This window comes from Amphiura filiformis, chromosome 1, assembly GCF_039555335.1.
Source record: "Amphiura filiformis chromosome 1, Afil_fr2py, whole genome shotgun sequence".
NCBI classification, from domain to species: domain Eukaryota; kingdom Metazoa; phylum Echinodermata; class Ophiuroidea; order Amphilepidida; family Amphiuridae; genus Amphiura; species Amphiura filiformis.
Window position 1 is genome coordinate 28,132,069 of NC_092628.1, and position 20,034 is coordinate 28,152,102.

Here is a 20,034-nt window from a genome sequence, read left to right on the forward strand (position 1 = left end):
CACCCTGTGGTAAATTTGTGACTATTTTTGAATTTTTCTCAAAAAATAACAACACACTGGTAACAAAAGTTTTGTATATTATAGGGGCAAGGAATCCAGTTACTACACTGAAATTTCATTGACTCAAGACAAGCGGTTCAGTATATATGATAGGAAATGAGGTACATCCTAACGGTACCTTATTTCTTATCATAAATAACGTACTGCTTGTCTTGGGTCACTGAAATTCCAGTATAGTAATTGGATTCCTTCTCCTATAATGTACATAACTTTTGTTACCACTGTGTTATTAGTTTTTGAGAAAAATGCAAAAATAGACACAAATTTATCGAGGGGTGTAGTATCATCCCCTTAAAGCAATATTGTAACATTTGCTTAGGATGTTGTAATGAAGTTTTAAAGAGCAAACCCTACCAGAGAAGTTCTTCTGGGGTGAAACAAACCTGCCTGTTTACCAAATTAAACAGTGACAAGATTATCTCTTAATTTACAGGTACTAATTGATGCAATAACATTAAAACATCAATTAGCACCTGTCAAATCAAGAGATAACCTTGACACTGATTAATTTGATAACCAGACAGGTTTGGTTCACCCCAGAAGAACTGCTCTGGTGGGGTTTCCTCTTTAATGAACTATCCCTGCATAAAAATCAAGACCATATAGGGGCTGCATTTGTGACCAAATCTGAGATATTTAAGAAAATCATAATGGAACATATTTAAGATTTATTTCATACAATCAAAATATTAGTCAAAGACCCTGTTCACATTAGAAAATTTCTTCATTCGACGAAGATAAGTTAATCTTGATTAACTAATTAAGCATGCATACACATTACACTTAACGAAGACCAAATGAAGACATTGCGCTGCACACATTTCATGACAATTAACAAAGCTCGAATGAAGCTATTAACGCCCGGCTATTATCAAAACCGGAGAAGGTCACTTGTCACATGATCACTTTCCTTCGTTGAACGAAGTGAGCGTACACATTAGAACGAAGTATTCCTTCGTCAAAACAACCTTTTTAGCTTGTTGAACGAAGCAATTCTAATCTTCGTCGAAGGAAGAAAAGTGCGTACACATTAGGAAAAAACGATTTTTAATCTTGTCCGAGGTTCGTCAAAAGAAGAAAATTTCCTAATGTGAACAGGGTCAAACTTGTATGACTGTTTTGGTCTCAATGCTGCAACCTCGCAGGAATCTATGAAATGTATGGTATATAACACATTGAGCTGATCGAACTCATTAACGATTGACGGACTGATACATGCATTGCATTGATGATATAGGCACTGGAATGAAATAGCAATGTTCAGTTGTTTGACCTCATTCTGTTCAAAATGAAAAGGGCACATATATAATATATAGTTTACAGTGATAATTAACATTTAAAATGTTATAATAGTGCATTAATTTATGGCCAAAAAAAAACTAGTTGCTTATGTATTTGGAGTAAATTTGATCTGACGTAATATTTAATTTACACCTTATTTGATTCATTCAAACTTTATTTTGTTACTTGTGTTTTGCAGGTCCTTGAGACATATCTGACATTCTGTGGCATTGGTATCAGCAATGCACAGTTATTTGACACCTATATGAAGGAATATGACAGGAATAGGGTAAGTACTCAATTATTATTAGGATTTTATACTTTGATCAGCTGGTAATCAGTGGGAATTATTAGGCTTTTACCACTATGCCAAAAAGTAGACCCATGTTAACCTGGTCTATATTTTGTGTGTGGAACCTAATGGCGCTATGGGTTCCCTTGACATAACTGGAATTTTAGACACAAACTAAAAGTGCCCTCCCATAAAAATCCCACAAGCAAATAAGGGCACATACCCCTAATTCTTGTTGGGATTTTTAGAGGAGGATTTTCGTAAAACCTGCGCGGAAGGTGTATCTTAACGAGCTACGCAAATTGCAGGAATCAAGATGATCACATTTAAAAACATGGGTTGTTTGATTGCTGTCTATACTACCACTTTTGATACAAAACGGCGATTTAAAATGTGTTCATTTTCGTGCATGTTTTCCAATTGTTTTGTTAAAGCTAACAGATTCATTATAGAAAATAAAGGTAAGATTTTGGTCTTATCGTGTACAGCTCCTTTTCCTCTAGGAGCTGTTTAAATTTCCATCAAAAAACAAACATAGGGGGAGAGTGGGATAAGTTGAGCCACTTTTTACATTTCCTTTCACTATGCTCAAATAAATAAAGCAGGACCCAAATGCAGTGTTACAAATGAAACATATGTATGTTTCCTTGGTTATGATACCACAAAATTGTAATCAATTTTTTGCACTTTCTCACAGTGAGACGCCAAATATTATTTGCAAATTGGCTCAACTTACCCCAACGGTGGGGTAAGTTGAGCCTGTCGTGGGGGTAAGTTGAGCCACCATAGAAATGCACAGGTATATGCCATAGCTGTGAAATTCATTTCGAAAAATAGTTTAATATAGAAGCAGTTTGATCTAAATATTGCATACAAGTAATTTCGGACAAGATTTTACTTTGAATAAAAAAAATTGGGGACATTTCTGCATGGTTTTCCTATGTTCAACTTGCCCCATGGCCTTTGGATCAACTTACCCCATGTGACCCTTTTTTGTCAACAACCAAGAATCCTATCTGACTAAAACTTGTTACAGTTGTAAATAGTTTTCTAAAATAGTGTTCATATAATATCACATCCTCAATACCCAGAATGCTATCATTAAAGCCATTTTCTTTCTGGGTGAAACATGAAAAAATTAGTTTTTTTCTAAAAGTTCAACAAAAGTGCGAAAAATGAACTTTCTAATGGCACTTTCTTACCATGTGTGCAAGTGATTCCATATTACACTTGAGAAGCCTCTAGTATGTCATATACAAATAAGTGGAACTGCAAAGTAAGATAAGTTTTTAATTTTCTTTCTAGAGGGGTGGATCAACTTACCCCACTCTCCCCATACACCAGTATTGCCTAAATTAGGCTGAAAATGTCAAATTTCAACCATTTTTATCTAATATTTTTAAATAAATGGTCAAAATTCAAAAAAATTAAAATACGGATCCTAGATTTTCATACCTAGTTTTTGAAAACCAATAAGAATTTTTTTTTACTGGAAAAAATAATTAGTTACGGTTTACATACATTTTTGGGTCAAAATCACGGTTTTTGACAATTTTCTCCAAAATTTAGCATTTTTAAATTAATCTGACATCACCACTGGATTCGTAAGGTATTTCCATTCGAAATATGTATACTTTTATACACTTTAGATCAACAATTTAGAAGTTAAAAGGTTAAAATGTTTTCCATAATTTCATGGTTAAGACCAAAATGATGTCGCCCATGTTATATGTGACGATAGATGAACTCCAGTGGCTAAAAACAATACCATTATTCTCTAATTGAACAATGAGCATGAAAATATCAATTTGTTTATAACACCCATGCTTTTAGCGGAAGTAATTCCTTTAAGGAGGCTGTCAAGACTCAATAATGCATTTCTAAGAGTAAATTATTCACACATGGCATGCAGATGTGTAAAACAACAACCATTTTGGAGAAAACAAATTACAAGGATTTGTTTCTCAAATAACTGGTTGACCAGAAAATTGATACTTGACTTCCTTAAGGGGTGGGGTATGAACGTTTGGACAGTATGTATTGTGGGACATTGGAGCACATCAGACATATTGAATTGCATTCTGAATGCGAAGAATGTCCTTCTGATATCAAATAATTTTGATTTTTTGAAATTCGCAATGTAATACACATTTTATGGCAAATCATTAAAAATTGATATTTTTGATATTTAATAGTACTCAAGTAAACTTTATAAATCTGATGATTTATAATTAAAGTATATGTAGGTGGGATGAAAAGCCGACGATCAATTTAAAATTTTGACCTTTCGTATTGAAGATATGGATTTTTTTCCCAAAACACCAGAAAAATGAGGTCTTTTGGGGGAAAAAATCCATATCTTCAATATGAAGGGTCAAAATTTTCAATTGATCGTCGGCTTTTCCTCCCAGCTACATACACTTTAAGAATATATCATTAGTTTATAAAATTTACTTCGAGGACTGTTATATATCAAAAATGTGAAATATATCAAATTTTAATAATTTGTCATAAAATTTGTATTATATCGATCGTGAATTTCAAAAAATGAAAATTATTTGATATCAGAAAGACATTCTTGGTATTCAGAATGCAATTCGATATGTCTGATGTGCTCTCATGTCCCACAAAAAATACTGTCGAAATGCTCAAAACGCTCATTCCAGATCCCTTAACCCACTGAGCACTACATGTACCTGCTGATCTAACATTATCTCTGATTGGTCAATTACATGATATCTTCCCTTTAATCACCAATCAGAATGGAGCTTTCCAAATAATTCACTCCAATTTTTTTGTGTTGCTGATTGGTCCAATTGATAATGAAAACTTCTTTTTGGCCTATCGGCAGGTAGGTCTTATAGGGTTAATCAAGGAACAAGATAATGCAAACACTGAAGTTCATATTCAAATCAATGCTTATACGTGTTTAGGGTGCTCTTTGAAAGTCCATTAATACTTGCTATATTTTTCAATATTTTAGTGTTTACATTAAAGATCTTTGAGTTGGTCTAAAACATCATCTCAGAGTTGGTCTAAACCATCTCATAATAAGTGATAATATTGGATTTTCTAAGACAAACACCAAGCAAATAGAGTGGATGTCAGGAATATTGATTTTGAAATATAGCCATAAGTATTCAACCTCCTTTGTATTTTATTGTTCTAATCAACACTAAAATTGCCATTTATCTGAAACCTTAAGTCTAATTATGATGGGGTTTTCAGCAAAACATTTTTTTATTGTTCTAATCAACACTAAAATTGCCATATATCTGAAACCTTAAGTCTAATTATGATTAGGGTTTTCAGCAAAATAAAGTTCTGAGAATGGGTTTTGTAATGAAATTGAAAACTGAATTTTGATTTTGATCGACCTCAGACTCATACTATAGCTTTATACAATGAAGTTTGTTCGAGACAAATATGTATAATTTTCACATGTCCTTGCAGAGCTAACTGCAAGACATTGTTAAAAATGTGACATCATCAAGAGAGAACAAGTAAATGTAAACTAAGTTTTGAAATTGGCTGTAGCAAAAAAGTATTTGCAAGTGATTCTTAATGTATTTTGGCCCTTATCTAAATATAGGGAAAATATTTGTGGCAGGCCCGTATGCAGGATTTCATTGGGGGGTGCTGATTTTGAAAAAGTGGACCTTTTTCCAAGGGGGGGGGCAATTTTGTGAAAAGTGGACAAAATTTGGACCTTTTTTGTTCAAAAAAGTGTAAAAAACCTTTTGTATACTTTTCCAAATTTGGGGGGGGGGGTGCGTCGCACCCTCTGCACCCCCCTGATTTGTGGCGTTTTGATCAATGTTAGCATAAGTTTATAACAGGTGTAACTCAAAATGTGAACACGACTAAGATGTATGCTAGCAGGCGTCCGCTATGATAGGACATTGGACAAATATTTAGCAATATTTTTTCAACATTTATGTGCGCTGGCTGCTCTGGGTAAAGATTAAAATTTGTTCATCCTATCAACCCAGAGAACTACGTATAAAATTTTCATCCCTATGTGACGAACATCATTCAAACCTAATACTTATAGATTAAAATCTTCCGCTCTTCTCCAGGCGCCTCTGTGGCTCAATTGGCTAGAGCGTCGTGCTAGTATTACGAAGGTCACCAGTTTGAATCTGGCCAGATGCACTGGTGTGGGTGGTTTTTTTTCAATGTTTATGTGCGCTGGCTGCTCTGGGTAAAGATTAAATTTTGTTCAATATTTAACATAATTTGTGAAATAGAGAAGTATGAGTTATTATCAAATGGAACTTATTGTTATCAAATGTAAATTTGTTTTGTGGAGTGAATTATCTCTGAATATGACTTCAACTTCCATAATTTAACATTTGTGAAGTTGAAACTGGCTGTAAATAGATTACAGTATAGCCAGGGTATTTGCTTCAGACTTGCAGATTGAATGGTGCTAATGGTTTATAGAGTGACTTGTATTGTATGCTATTGTATGCTGAGGCCTTACAGGTGAGGTGTGCTGAGGCCTTACAGGTGTGGGGAACAACTTTGCACAGGTTAGGTTAAGGTTTAATGGGAACTTTCAAAGCAAATTGTTTGGGAATGGATTCCAGTTTTGAATGGAGATTCAGTTTGTTTGCGCTAAGTGTTTGAGCACTTAACAGAGCTATGAACTTTTTGTAGCACATTGGGAATAGTATTTTAATTCCCAGGCTTCAATCAGCTATTCCAGTTGAAATTCACACACCACCTACATGACCCTAATCTTCCACACATGTAGCGTGAAATTCAAATGGGTTACCTGAATGGGTGACTCTATTTGAAATCTATACCCCCTGTGTGGGAGATTAAGGTCATGTCTTCCATAGGAAGTGTGTGCATTTCAACTGGCATAGCCCATTGAAAGTGTATAAGAAGCAACCGTAGGATGAGTTATTTTTGAGTGATGGCTTCAAAACCCAACCGCGGATTGACCATGTCCTAAGTTCCTAACACAACCAGTGCAGGGCTGTAGCAAGTGCGATGCCCGGGGAGGCCATGACCCGGGGGGGGGGGGGCACTCAAATTTTTTTTTGGTAGGGGTGTGCCACCGCCAGTTTCAAACTTGAGGTCTAAGGAACTGATCGGACAGCCAAAAAGGAGGGTCTAGGGAACTGATCGGCCGGTCAAAAAGGGGGGTCTTGGGAACTGATTGACCGACCAAAAGGGGGGTCTTGGGAACTGATCGACCGCCAAAATCCGAAAAATCTCGGAAACTAAACCCGCAGGCCAAACCAGGGTTCAATTTTGTTGCGTTTTTGCCACAGATTTTTGAAGGAATCGATTTCACTTTGAATTGTGCAGTAAATTATTAATCAGGAAAACCATTAATGCAAAATAGGTCTGGTTTGGCCTGTTACGATGCTATGGAAACATCAACAAAGCAAAACAGCATTCAAATAAAAAATTACTAGACCCTGCAGACCTACAATCTATGCTATTAGCCTCATAATTATAGCAGCAGCCCACCATAAAAACAAACCCACAAGAATTATTTTTTTCAGTGCCGAAAAGAAAAACATTTAGACAACATTGAACTGCAGATGATTGAGTGAAGTGTGCAGAATTTGACAGCCATTCCACTCCCGATTTCACTAGACCAGTAGATCGTAAATTACCTTTTAATTCATTGTTTATGGAGAGCTGCAAGGATGTGTACATAATTATTTAAGGTACTTTTCCTCATTTGGCAATTTTATTCCCAAAAGAGATCTCAAAATCATTTATTTCTAGCTAAATGTTCACCAGCTGGCCTCTCGCGATCGGCACTCTGCAGCGTTGCAATGTTTATAATCAGTCAACCAGTGTTGCCACTCTAAAAGGAGCCCAAAATCCCGCCCAAAGTTCACTTTACAATGTGTTTCAATGGGGAAGAAATCAATGGAAAATTCCCTTTGAAGTTTTTGGGCTCGCAAAAGTAGCTTTTGGGTTTGCTTTTGGGCTTGAAATAGTAGGACAGAAAACACGCCTCTCAAGATGCCGATGAGAGCGGAAATCGATGATCTGAGGGTCTATGGAACGGCTTGAAAAATTTTGGGGCTTCAGAGCGGGCAAACGATGAATTCAGAGGGTCTAAGGAACGGCCAGCGGCTCTGAAAAAGGGGGTCGTCGCCGCGGCACATACCCGTATAGCTGGGAAATGTGAGTGCCCGACTTTTTGAGAAATTTGTTATGTTCTTCTTTTACATATAGCTTTATTTCCATTTTGGCTGGCCGACCACATTTTGAACAGGTGGTTAGGTGTTGGGCTAGTTTCTATTGTTTGGAACAATAGAACTGCACATTAAACACTTGGTTCTACCAGAGTGCTGACGTTCATGCAACTGGCGGTTAGGTTTTGAAAACATCCTTAAGCTAAAATGATAATGATTAAATGGAAATAAAATATGATACAATATGATTGATTAGCCAAGCATTATTTGTCCTCTTCATTTCATCTTGACGCTTTTGGTGAATATCCAATATAATTAATTAATCAAAGAGATAAGATTAGTTATTCAAGCATATGTGTTAAAATTAGCCTTGGTTATTTTATCACACCCATACTTATGAAAATTTAATTTTGAACAAGGAGGTACCTTGGTATCAATAATAGATATTGTTTGTAAGCTTTTTGTACTGGGGCTATTATCAAGTAGGTCAGCTTCTAAGCCCAGATGAATCCTCAATAACATTATTATCTTAAACTATGACCTACACTCTCTGAGATGTACCAGGCAGGCAGTGGTTGCTGAATATTTGTGGGCAGAGGATTTCACCGTAGTATAATATGTGACCATCCACCACAACTGAGCCCGGATGTCTCCAGTGCCACTATTGAGATATGCTCCATTGAACTTAACAATAAAAAATAGGAAACAAAGGATTTATCGACTGTTTTATTGATTTTTCACTACTTAAATGTCAAGTACTATAGACATGATATACATCATTTTAAAGCTAATTTCAAGCAGAATATTTTGGTTGAATATCTCAAAAATGATGATTGGCGACCTCAGGGCTCAGTTGTGCTGGATGGTCACATATTATATAGAAAGAGGCAGTTACACGACTTCAGCGATCAGAGTGTTTAATTAGAGAATAAAGGATCCGAGTAAAGGATAGGGATAGCATTAGGGTTAGTGTTAGGGTACTCGCGAGTCGCGAACCTTAGGATTATAATGTTTTCCTCAATTTCTTTTACAAATTAAGGGTACTACTTACAGGTTGTATTATTTTGCACATGGCCCAGAGGACACGCTTGACATTGCACGTGTATATGTGAGGATTAATGCTTAAAAAGAAATCTGCAAAACATTTTAATGGATGTAGACTCAATTTGCATGGGGTTTGAATTTTTGTAGCATTTTTGAAGGGCTATACTAGTAACTGGTGTGAAGAGAATTAAAATTTTAATATTTTCAGCATCAGACTCAATTCCCTTAATCCTGTCACATCTCTGAGTGCATGTATTAATAAGTATCACATGAATATGTCATATAATTTTGACAAACAAGAGAAAAATTGTATCCCAAGTTTATGACCAAATTTGAAGCAGTTCAAAAGTTCAGCAATTCCATTGCTGTGTATTGATGTTTTTCTCTGTAAAAAAAACAAATCCTGGTTTCTCACTAAGGCCTAAAAAAGTTGTTTGCATGTCCCCGACCATCTTGGCAGTCCCGACTATAGAACTTTTTTGTTTGAAAAAAGACTCTTTTTTTTACAATTTTCCGGAAAATGTCATGAACTTTTCATCTGAAAACTGAAGATATAAAAGAAATGTTGTAAAATATCATTTCCTGCATGTTTTCCACTGTCCAGTCATACCTGGCTGAGGGTTTCAATAGTTTGTATTATCATTCTTATAATCTACCCAAGTAAATCACTGTTGAATTTAAAAATGCAGTATTTTAGGTCTGCCAGACATGTATATTTGGTTTACCTTGAATTTGACTTTGGTGGAAATTCTGTGGTCAGTGAGTGTTTTACATACAAACAAGTGCTTCACATTATACTTTTGGTACTTGGAAAAAAACGAAGATAAAGAAAAAAAAAAACCAGGGATAAAAACTATCCCTGACCGACCGCCATAACTTCTGAAAGTGATCTATGGACAAGCAAACAATTTTTTTTTGCCTAACACAACATCCTTCCATTGGAAAGTAGTGCCAGTCATATCTATATAACACAATATGGCCTGGGACAATGAACATGATTTATCAAATTTCTGCCAATCGATGAACCTTTTCAAGGACTCTTGTGCCATCTTTATCTTATTTCCGTACCTTATAGCTCATGCTTTATAAGCCGGCATGTAAATCAATAACAGTAAACAATCAATATGCATTCAAAACACTTTAAAACAAAATGGTGGCCTGATGGGAAGTAAAATGCAAAATGGATTTTCTCCAGGAATTTTCTTTAAGGTCAGGATTTATCATTATGCGCTACATTGATAGTCAAGTCAATATAGGGTTAATATGAAAATGATAAGTTTGTGCAGCACTGAGAGTTAGTTGGCTTGATTTACTATATTTATTCGTAATGGGTTTCATCAGTCTTTTTCAAATTTGACTGGATTTGTCAAAGACAAATGCGGTGCAATTGCTGCTTGAATACGAGATGTACGCTGACCTCACGGAAACAAACTATTTTTAGCCTTATCAAATGACATGGAGAAAACAATGTATGCAAACCAATGAACCTTTTCAAGGATACTTATGCTATCTACAGCTTATTTCCATACATGCTTAAAATATCGTTGATGTATAACTCAATGCCAATGAACAGTTTACTTGTGAAAGTGTCAACATGTAGCGCTCCTAGAGCAAACCTTGCCCTAGGAGCGTTTGGGTAAGGCTGGGAATAACTTCTGAGCAGTGCCATGTATCATGTTTATGGCATTTATTTCTTTTCTCTTACTCGATCTGTTTATGCATAGTCTGTATTCCGTTAGTGTTTTCACTTAAGTATTACCCGGAAGTATTACCTCCTGGTAGGTAAGTTACTTGATAAAATGTGACCGTACAGCATGCGAATGAGCGTAAATGTCCTCAATTGTATTCTGAGTTACAGTGTAAAATGGGCATGAAGGTCATATTCATAGGTATTTCAATTTGGTGCTACGTGTATCTCATTAAATGAGGTACACGTAGCACCCAATTGAGGTACCTATGAATACGACCTTCATGTCCATTTTACACTGTAACTCAGAATACAATTGAGGATATTTACGGCTCATTCGTGCTGTAACGGTCACAAATGATCTATGAGTTTGTCTCAGAGTCCAGGGGGGGGGGGCAAAGTGGGGAGGGGTGGAATCAATCAATTTTGCACAAAATTGTTGCAAAGTGGACATTTTTGTAATTATGGGTTTTATTGGGGGCACCTGGGGCGAGAGTTCTGAATGGGGAATTCCCCCCATGGCCCCAGTGGTGCCGTCACTGGAGTCCCTCAATTGCTGGTTGGAGTCACACTGGAATGTTATAATTTTTCTCTTTTTCATCTTATTATAAGGGAACAAGCCAAGAGTTTGATAACATCCTATAAACAAAAGTGCTTTCATCATGATTTTGGCCCACTCCCTCCTGTAAATGTTAAATAAGCAACCCCAAAAGATCAAATTTGACCAAATTTGAAGCAGTTCAAAAGTTCAGCAATTCCATTGCTGTGTATTGATGTTTTTCTCTGTAAAAAAAACAAATCCTGGTTTCTCACTAAGGCCTAAAAAAGTTGTTTGCATGTCCCCGACCATCTTGGCAGTCCCGACTATAGAACTTTTTTGTTTGAAAAAAGACTCTTTTTTTTTACAATTTTCCGGAAAATGTCATGAACTTTTCATCTGAAAACTGAAGATATAAAAGAAATGTTGTAAAATATCATTTCCTGCATGTTTTCCACTGTCCAGTCATACCTGGCTGAGGGTTTCAATAGTTTGTATTATCATTCTTATAATCTACCCAAGTAAATCACTGTTGAATTTAAAAATGCAGTATTTTAGGTCTGCCAGACATGTATATTTGGTTTACCTTGAATTTGACTTTGGTGGAAATTCTGTGGTCAGTGAGTGTTTTACATACAAACAAGTGCTTCACATTATACTTTTGGTACTTGGAAAAAACGAAGATAAAAAAAAAAAAACCAGGGATAAAAACTATCCCTGACCGACCGCCATAACTTCTGAAAGTGATCTATGGACAAGCAAACAATTTTTTTTTTGCCTAACACAACATCCTTCCATTGGAAAGTAGTGCCAGTCATATCTATATAACACAATATGGCCTGGGACAATGAACATGATTTATCAAATTTCTGCCAATCGATGAACCTTTTCAAGGACTCTTGTGCCATCTTTATCTTATTTCCGTACCTTATAGCTCATGCTTTATAAGCCGGCATGTAAATCAATAACAGTAAACAATCAATATGCATTCAAAAAACTTTAAAACAAAATGGTGGCCTGATGGGAAGTAAAATGCAAAATGCATTTTCTCCAGGAATTTTCTTTAAGGTCAGGATTTATCATTATGCGCACATTGATAGTCAAGTCAATATAGGGTTAATATGAAAATGATAAGTTTGTGCAGCACTGAGAGTTAGTTGGCTTGATTTACTATATTTATTCGTAATGGGTTTCATCAGTCTTTTTTCAAATTTGACTGGATTTGTCAAAGACAAATGCGGTGCAATTGCTGCGAATACGAGATGTACGCGGCCTACGGGAAACAAACTATTTTTAGCCTTATCAAATGACATGGAGAAAACAATGTATGCAAACCAATGAACCTTTTCAAGGATACTTATGCTATCTACAGCTTATTTCCATACATGCTTAAAATATCGTTGATGTATAACTCAATGCCAATGAACAGTTTACTTGTGAAAGTGTCAACATGTAGCGCTCCTAGAGCAAACCTTGCCCTAGGAGCGTTTGGGTAAGGCTGGGAATAACTTCTGAGCAGTGCCATGTATCATGTTTATGGCATTTATTTCTTTTCTCTTACTCGATCTGTTTATGCATAGTCTGTATTCCGTTAGTGTTTTCACTTAAGTATTACCCGGAAGTATTACCTCCTGGTAGGTAAGTTACTTGATAAAATGTGACCGTACACACGAATGAGCCGTAAATGTCCTCAATTGTATTCTGAGTTACAGTGTAAAATGGGCATGAAGGTCATATTCATAGGTATTTCAATTTGGTGCTACTCATTAAATGAGGTACACGTAGCACCCAATTGAGGTACCTATGAATACGACCTTCATGTCCATTTTACACTGTAACTCAGAATACAATTGAGGACATTTACGGCTCATTCGTGCTGTACGGTCACAAATGATCTATGAGTTTGTCTCAGAGTCCAGGGGGGGGGGCAAAGTGGGAGGGGTGGAATCAATCAATTTTGCACAAAATTGTTGCAAAGTGGACATTTTTGTAATTATGGGTTTTATTGGGGGCACCTGGGGCGAGAGTTCTGAATGGGGGAATTCCCCCATGGCCCCAGTGGTGCCGTCACTGGAGTCCCTCAATTGCTGGTTGGAGTCACACTGGAATGTTATAATTTTTCTCTTTTTCATCTTATTATAAGGGAACAAGCCAAGAGTTTGATAACATCCTATAAACAAAAGTGCTTTCATCATGATTTTGGCCCACTCCCTCCTGTAAATGTTAAATAAGCAACCCCAAAAGATCAACTTTGGCATTTATCTTACCAATGTAATCACACTTCTTGATCTCTCCCCACCCGGCACCCCCACGAACCTTCATTTATAGGACATGATTGAACTGTAGGTTTGTTCCCTAAGACACCAGTAGATAGGGTGAGGTTATAGAGACCAATGTGTCAATTGCAAATTTAAGTCTCAAGTTTAGATTATAATGAATGTCTGCCCTATGAAGTTAGTAGACTTAATGTGCTCCATGAGCGCTCAATAACGATGGTATCTCAAATATGCATCCCATTACTCAATACCACTAAACATACTGAATGAAGACATCTCTCTATCATACTAGAGTGGCATGTCTCTCAGTGCTACCTGTGTGGTGTAGTAGTGGGATATCAGTACGTGACTGCTGTAAGGAAAATACTGTTTGTTTTAAAGTGAGGAATCATTGTGCCCACACTTACTATGATATTTGCATGTTTACAGTTTGGTTAGCTTTTTTACCCCCAAAGGTGTAACCAAAAATAGCAAAACAATATCGCTTAGGTCATATCAGTCCATTAACTCTGAAATCAAGTTTAACATTGAAAAATTATTGAGAAAGGTCAAAATGATATTTTTTCTTGTCATCCAGTACTTCTGAAGTAAGGAGGGTCGGTCTACAAAGACCCCCTTTTTATTTTATCTTTTTATTTTCAAAAATCACAAAAGTTCTATAATCAACTTAACAAAAAGCCCAAATGAGGTGTGAATTCGAAAAAAAGATCTACTATATGACAAAAAATAATATTATGATCATCTTAACATTTGTTAAAATGTTGAATTTTCAGTAGTTTTTCAAGAAGCTTTTTAAAAGCATTCATTTGTATCAACAGTCATATAGGAATGGTCCTGTGTATAGTTAAACTTGAAAGAGCAAAGAATATGTAGCTTTAAATTAACTACAATATAGCTCATCACAACGTAATGATAGCACCTCTTTGAGTTCACACAATCACTGTCACAAAGTAAGTTGAATGTCTAACGGCAAACACTAAATGCAAACTACTGATGATAGCAAATATAATAGAAAACTATGCTATCTACTGATGATAGCAAATATGCTATGGACTGATAAAACCATGCTATCTACTGATGATAGCAAATATGCTATGGACTGATAAAACCATGCTATCTACTGATGATATCAAATATGCTATAGACTGATAAAACCATGCTATCTACTGATGATAGCAAATATGCTATAGACTGATAAAAATATGCTATCTACTGATGATAGCAAATATGCTATAGACTGATAAAAATATGCTATCTACTGATGATAACAAATATGCTATAGACTGATAAAAATATGCTATCTACTGATGATAGCAAATATGCTATAGACTGATAAAAAAATGCTATCTACTGATGATAGCAAATATGCTATAGTTTGATAAAATTAGGCTATCTACTGATGATAGCAAATAAAAGTAGCTTTAAATTAACTACAATATATCTCATCACAACGTAATGATAGCACCTCTTTGAATTCACACAATCACTGCAACAAAGTAAGTTGAATGTCTAAGGGCAAACACTAAATGAAAACTACTGATGATAGCAAATATAATAGAAAACTATGCTATCTACTGATGATAGCAAATATGCTATGGACTGATAAAAATATGCTATCTACTGATGATAACAAATAAAAATAGCTTTAAATTAATAGCTCATCACAACCTTACGATACCACCTCTTTGAATTCACGCAATCACTGTAGCAAAGTAAGTTAAATGTCTAAGGGCAAACACTAAATGAAAACTACTGATGATAGCAAATATAATAGAAACCCATGCTATCTACTGATGATAGCAAATATGCTGGACTAATAAAAATATGCTATCTACTGACGATAGCAAATAAAAAGTAGCTTTAAATTTACTATAATATAACTCATCACAACGACAGTACCTCTTTGAATTCACACAATGACTGTAACAAAGTAAGTTAAATGTCTAAGGGCAAACACTAAATGAAAACTACAAGTTATCCACCTGTATAGATCTTCCCTGAATCTGTGTCGATACTTGACAAGAATTCTGTTTGCCATCATACGCCTCTCCAATAGGATCTAAATTAGACTCATCCATCAGTACACAGTTCTTAAACCCATATACTTTTATACACTCATAGAATGACCTTTGAATGTGTTGGGTACCAAAACTCATACTCTACAACTTGAAGTCAGCTTTTAAGCAATGAATATTGAGGGAGGTATATAGACTTTGCCATTGGGGATGAGACATTCTTATTCATAGTAGATCTCCACTATGGACTTAACGCCAAATCAAGTAGCAATTTCCCTTCTTTTACTTCCCTTGCTATTCTATACTCAATATGCAAAAAGAGCATAGCTCCTATAGGAGATGCATGCCTCATGAAAATAGCAAGTGGGTTTCAATAAGGGTAATAAGACCTAATTTTACATTTTTGTCTCTGTTAGATGGTAGTTAAATAGATTGGGGACTTGAATTGACACACCCATTTGATGTGCCAGTGCAGCTGAAAGCATGAAATCAACAAGCTATACTTTTACAGCATATGTTACTACTGAAAGGGTTGGTGGCAGTGCACTAATAGAGGTAATACACGGTAACAGCCCCAATATATGTATACAAAATGCACTTTGGATGACCATTTTGGTGTCTTATTTTTCATGTATGTACCGTACCCATCCAGGGTTTTCTTCAAAATATATATTGAATCTGAATGTTTGATTTTGGGATTTTGTTGTGGGCCACCTTAATTACAAACTGCAGATTTCTAGTATACAATCATTTACATTACAAAACTACAGTTTGTTGAAACTTCCTTCAATATTGAATGTTTTGTTATAAGGCCAAAAAAAGGTTTGTCTCAAATCTCGCGCACATATTTGTAAAATCGCGCAATGTGAAAAAAAAAAGAAATGCAGAATTTTTTGTTATATTTTTTCGGCAAAAATCAGATTTTTTTTTTCTCAAAATACCATAAAAATACCATGTTGGGATTAATACTAATAATGCATTTCGCATTTGTTATCAAACCACTCGTGAGCTTTGAGACTTACCTTAGTTTTTTTAATCCTAAGCCTTTGTAGTGGCATTTCATTTGGGATGTATCTTTCAATCTGACATCTGACTCACAGTAGTGTCTTTACTTGATCGCATCACTTGTATGAATAAATCAAGATTGATCACAATCAGGTATGAAAAATATTTCAATATCTTTGGTATTGTCAAATTATACAATTTTGCTACTTTTTTTTAACAAACAAGTTGATGTATAAAATTGTCAAATGACAGATTCAAATTCAATGAATTGTTACCATGGTTACATATCAAATCCAATACAAAAGTGGATGAAGCTGATCATGATGGTGGTTTAGTCCCGCTCTTTCTTTCTTTTTTCAAAGTGTTTTCTATGGGGGGCACTCCCATCTGTTGGTATGCGTTATGTACCTGTCAATATATCCCCTCTTTTGAAGCATAATCTACACCCAATGACCCCTTTTTCATCAGCTTACTCCAAATGACCCCCCTTTTTTAGAGATTTGCACCAAATCGGCAAACATTTTTCAACAATTTTAGCTTCAAAATTGCAAATTTTCATAACATTTTGCACATTTTGCCCCAAAAGATATTTTTCATGGTCAATGACACCAAATTTGTAGTGTTCCCACATTAAATGACCCCCATTTTCTTGAAGCCCACACTGAATGACCCCCTGTTTTATCCCGACTACTCTGATAGACCCCTAGTGTCGTACTAGGGTAGGAACAGGTACATTACTTTCATATTCGAGTGCCCCACCCCAGGGGTTTCTCTTTTATACCCATTTTTTGTATTTGATTTCTTAAAGCCTGTGAAGTGCTTTTACCTAAATTATGGTTATATTGGTGCAATTATAATCAAACACAAAATTGTTGCAAACACCTGATCACTTATATAATGCCCAGAGGAAATCATAGTAAGAGAGGAGGCTTATACAACAAATGAATTGTAGCCCTGGATTGATGCAAGTCAAATCTCTTGAAGGTAAATGCTGCATATGAGTTTAAATAATTTATAGTGCTTGTTCATATCAGTGAGGTTGTGTAGAAATTTGCACATTACATTAAAAGTGCTTGTTTATGTAGAGCTGTTTTGCAGATCACTCTGAATTGCTTCAATTAAAATCATTCTTAGGAACACATTAGGCCAAGTAAAATAAATAACATGTATATCATCCCCGCCCTCACCGATTTTTGGAGATTTTCAAATATTTTTGTTATTTTTCTTCTTTGCTCCCTTAATGAATGACATGTTAGAAAGTTCTTAGTTATATATAAACACATTGCAAACACTTTCTTCAAGCTAGGTAGGGCTTTGGGGAAAATAACAAAAATATTAGGGCCCCTCCCCGTTTTTATGATGTGTTGACAAAGACTTTACAAATGCAATTTACACAGAAATAAATGGTAAAAAAATAACATAATAACATACAATAAGGGCCTCCCTTGCCGATTTTTGAAAAAGTCTGGATGATATACATGTTATTTTTTTTACTTGGCCTTACAGAAGTGTCTTAATGATAAAATAGATATTTTCATTTATAATATCTTGTACAAAATGTATCTTATCACCATTCATTTACTGTCATTTTACTGAGCAGTTATAAACGATCACTTTTATCACATTTTAACAGATTTTGGTGCAAAAATGCATGAATATAGTAAATTTGATGAATTTGCAGTGCAAAATTCATTCATTCCTGACTATTATTCATGGTTTGTACATGCTGGAGTGTCATTGTAATGTGTGATTTCAATCAAGACTAAAAATCCCTGCATCTGTAAGCTTACATAAATCAGGTTAAATGTTGTTAAATCCAAGCAAACTATTAACACTACCCTATGGCATTACACAGATATATATATCACAGTCTTATCAAAATACAAATCAAATATGAATAAATGTCATTTGTGTATCACGGTACACACTCAGAAGACATCGCACCTGTAAAATGCAAATGGATTTTTAAATATTTCATGAACGAGAAAATATACGGTGGATTCAATCCATCATAAAGCTTGAGTTATGACATTTTGCCATGAATAAATACTTCAGCAGGAAGTATAAAGGGAGATGGAGGAAAATGCCTTGAGCACTACCTGCCGATCTAACATTGCCTCTGATTGGTCAATTAGATGATAGCTTCACTTTAATCACCAATCAGAATGGAGCTTTGCAAATAATTCACCCCAATTTTTTGCGTGGTGAAATTATTCTAACAATGTTGCTGATTGGTCCAATTGATAATGAAAACTTCTTTTTGGCCAATCGGCAGGTAGTTATATTTAGCTTCTATTTTGTCAGGTACAATTTCCTTTTCATCTTTGCATGAAAACTGAATGTTAATGCTTACAGATTAATCTCTGTTTAGAGCTTCATTGTTATTGCTCATCAAGATTGTCAATAATAGATAATTCGGAGTTCTTTTGTACAAATCCAGTTGATTTGATTGATAAAGGTTATTTTTCAGATCCAATTAAAATGATACTACTCACTCAGAAATATTTCAATTCCTATCAGGAATCTTGTTCACTCTGGTACTGGTGTTTCTAGATGTTTTTAGCACCAGCAACACTTCTGTCTGGTTTTGATGACGTCACCAAACTTTGTGTTGCGAGTATTTATGACCTGGTCATAAATTTTGTCCAGTCGGTAGGCCCCTCATCTTTATTCATAGTGTCTTTTCCTCTACTCCTGATCCAGATTGCTTCCTTTAGCCAGCATGAAGTTTTGTCGGATTCTTGATCAATAACCTGAACCTCCTCCCACCCAATTACATGGTTTTGGTTGGCAACATATGTTCGGCAAATGGCAGATTTGTGAATTTCTGAAGCGGATGCTTTTCTTTGTGACCGGGTGAAGCTCTTGGCACTTACTTTTTCGCTTTCTGACTTGTGTTCTGTTAGTCTAGTCTCAAACAAGCGGCCTGTTTCCCTGATGTACGTTTTGGGGTAGTTCTGATAAGGTATCTCGTAGATCACTTCTGCTGATTGTAATGGGTCGCGCTTGTCTTTCGGGTGAACTAACATGTTGCGTATAACAATTTTGATTCTTCCGGTTTTAGCAGTATTTGATGTACTTTGAAAACTCCTGCAGTGATAGACCCTCTCTCGGGTCCATGGAGAACGACTGGTAATGTAGATTACATAGCATTAAAAACCAACCCAATACATGGACCCTCCCAGTCTGTAAGCAATTTGCCTTCCACTTCCCAGCATTTTGTGGGAGTTCAATTTTACTGACCCTGGGTCAGGCGCACTTTCTACATACCACGTCCATGTTCTCACTACAGTAACGTGTGTGTAAGCGACTAAAACAACGATATTGTATCCGACCAATCAACGCAGCTTGGCAGCTTGGGGATATTTGAAGAGTCTTCCCCATCTAAATAATGTGCAAACATTTGCCAACCGCATGCGATAATATACGCAATATGGACAATAGGCCTAAGTCCGAGTCGAGTGGTTGCCTTTTATTATTGCGCGTACCATGGGTCTATCAGACGTGTGCCAGTTGAGCTCAATACCTCTTAGTTGTTGACAAGTGTCCCATCCGATCTTGCGTCACATCCCGCGGCATAGCTTTGTGCTACCATATTTGAATTGAAACTGGGGCGGGGCTTTTGTAATTGACATCGGAATCACAGTGCTTCGTTGAACGATTATT

At 35.8% G+C, this 20,034-nt stretch overlaps 1 protein-coding gene across 1 annotated transcript in view; it reads left to right on the top strand.

The window, feature by feature from the left end:
• The window catches only part of LOC140157685 (dual 3',5'-cyclic-AMP and -GMP phosphodiesterase 11A-like), a 147,605-nt gene that overhangs the window by 80,475 nt on the left and 47,096 nt on the right, over window positions 1–20,034 (top strand). Inside the window, exon 3 of the mRNA XM_072180926.1 lies at window positions 1,541–1,630. Coding sequence (XP_072037027.1) covers window positions 1,541–1,630 — 90 coding nt within the window. The remainder of the gene's footprint in view (window positions 1–1,540; window positions 1,631–20,034) is intronic.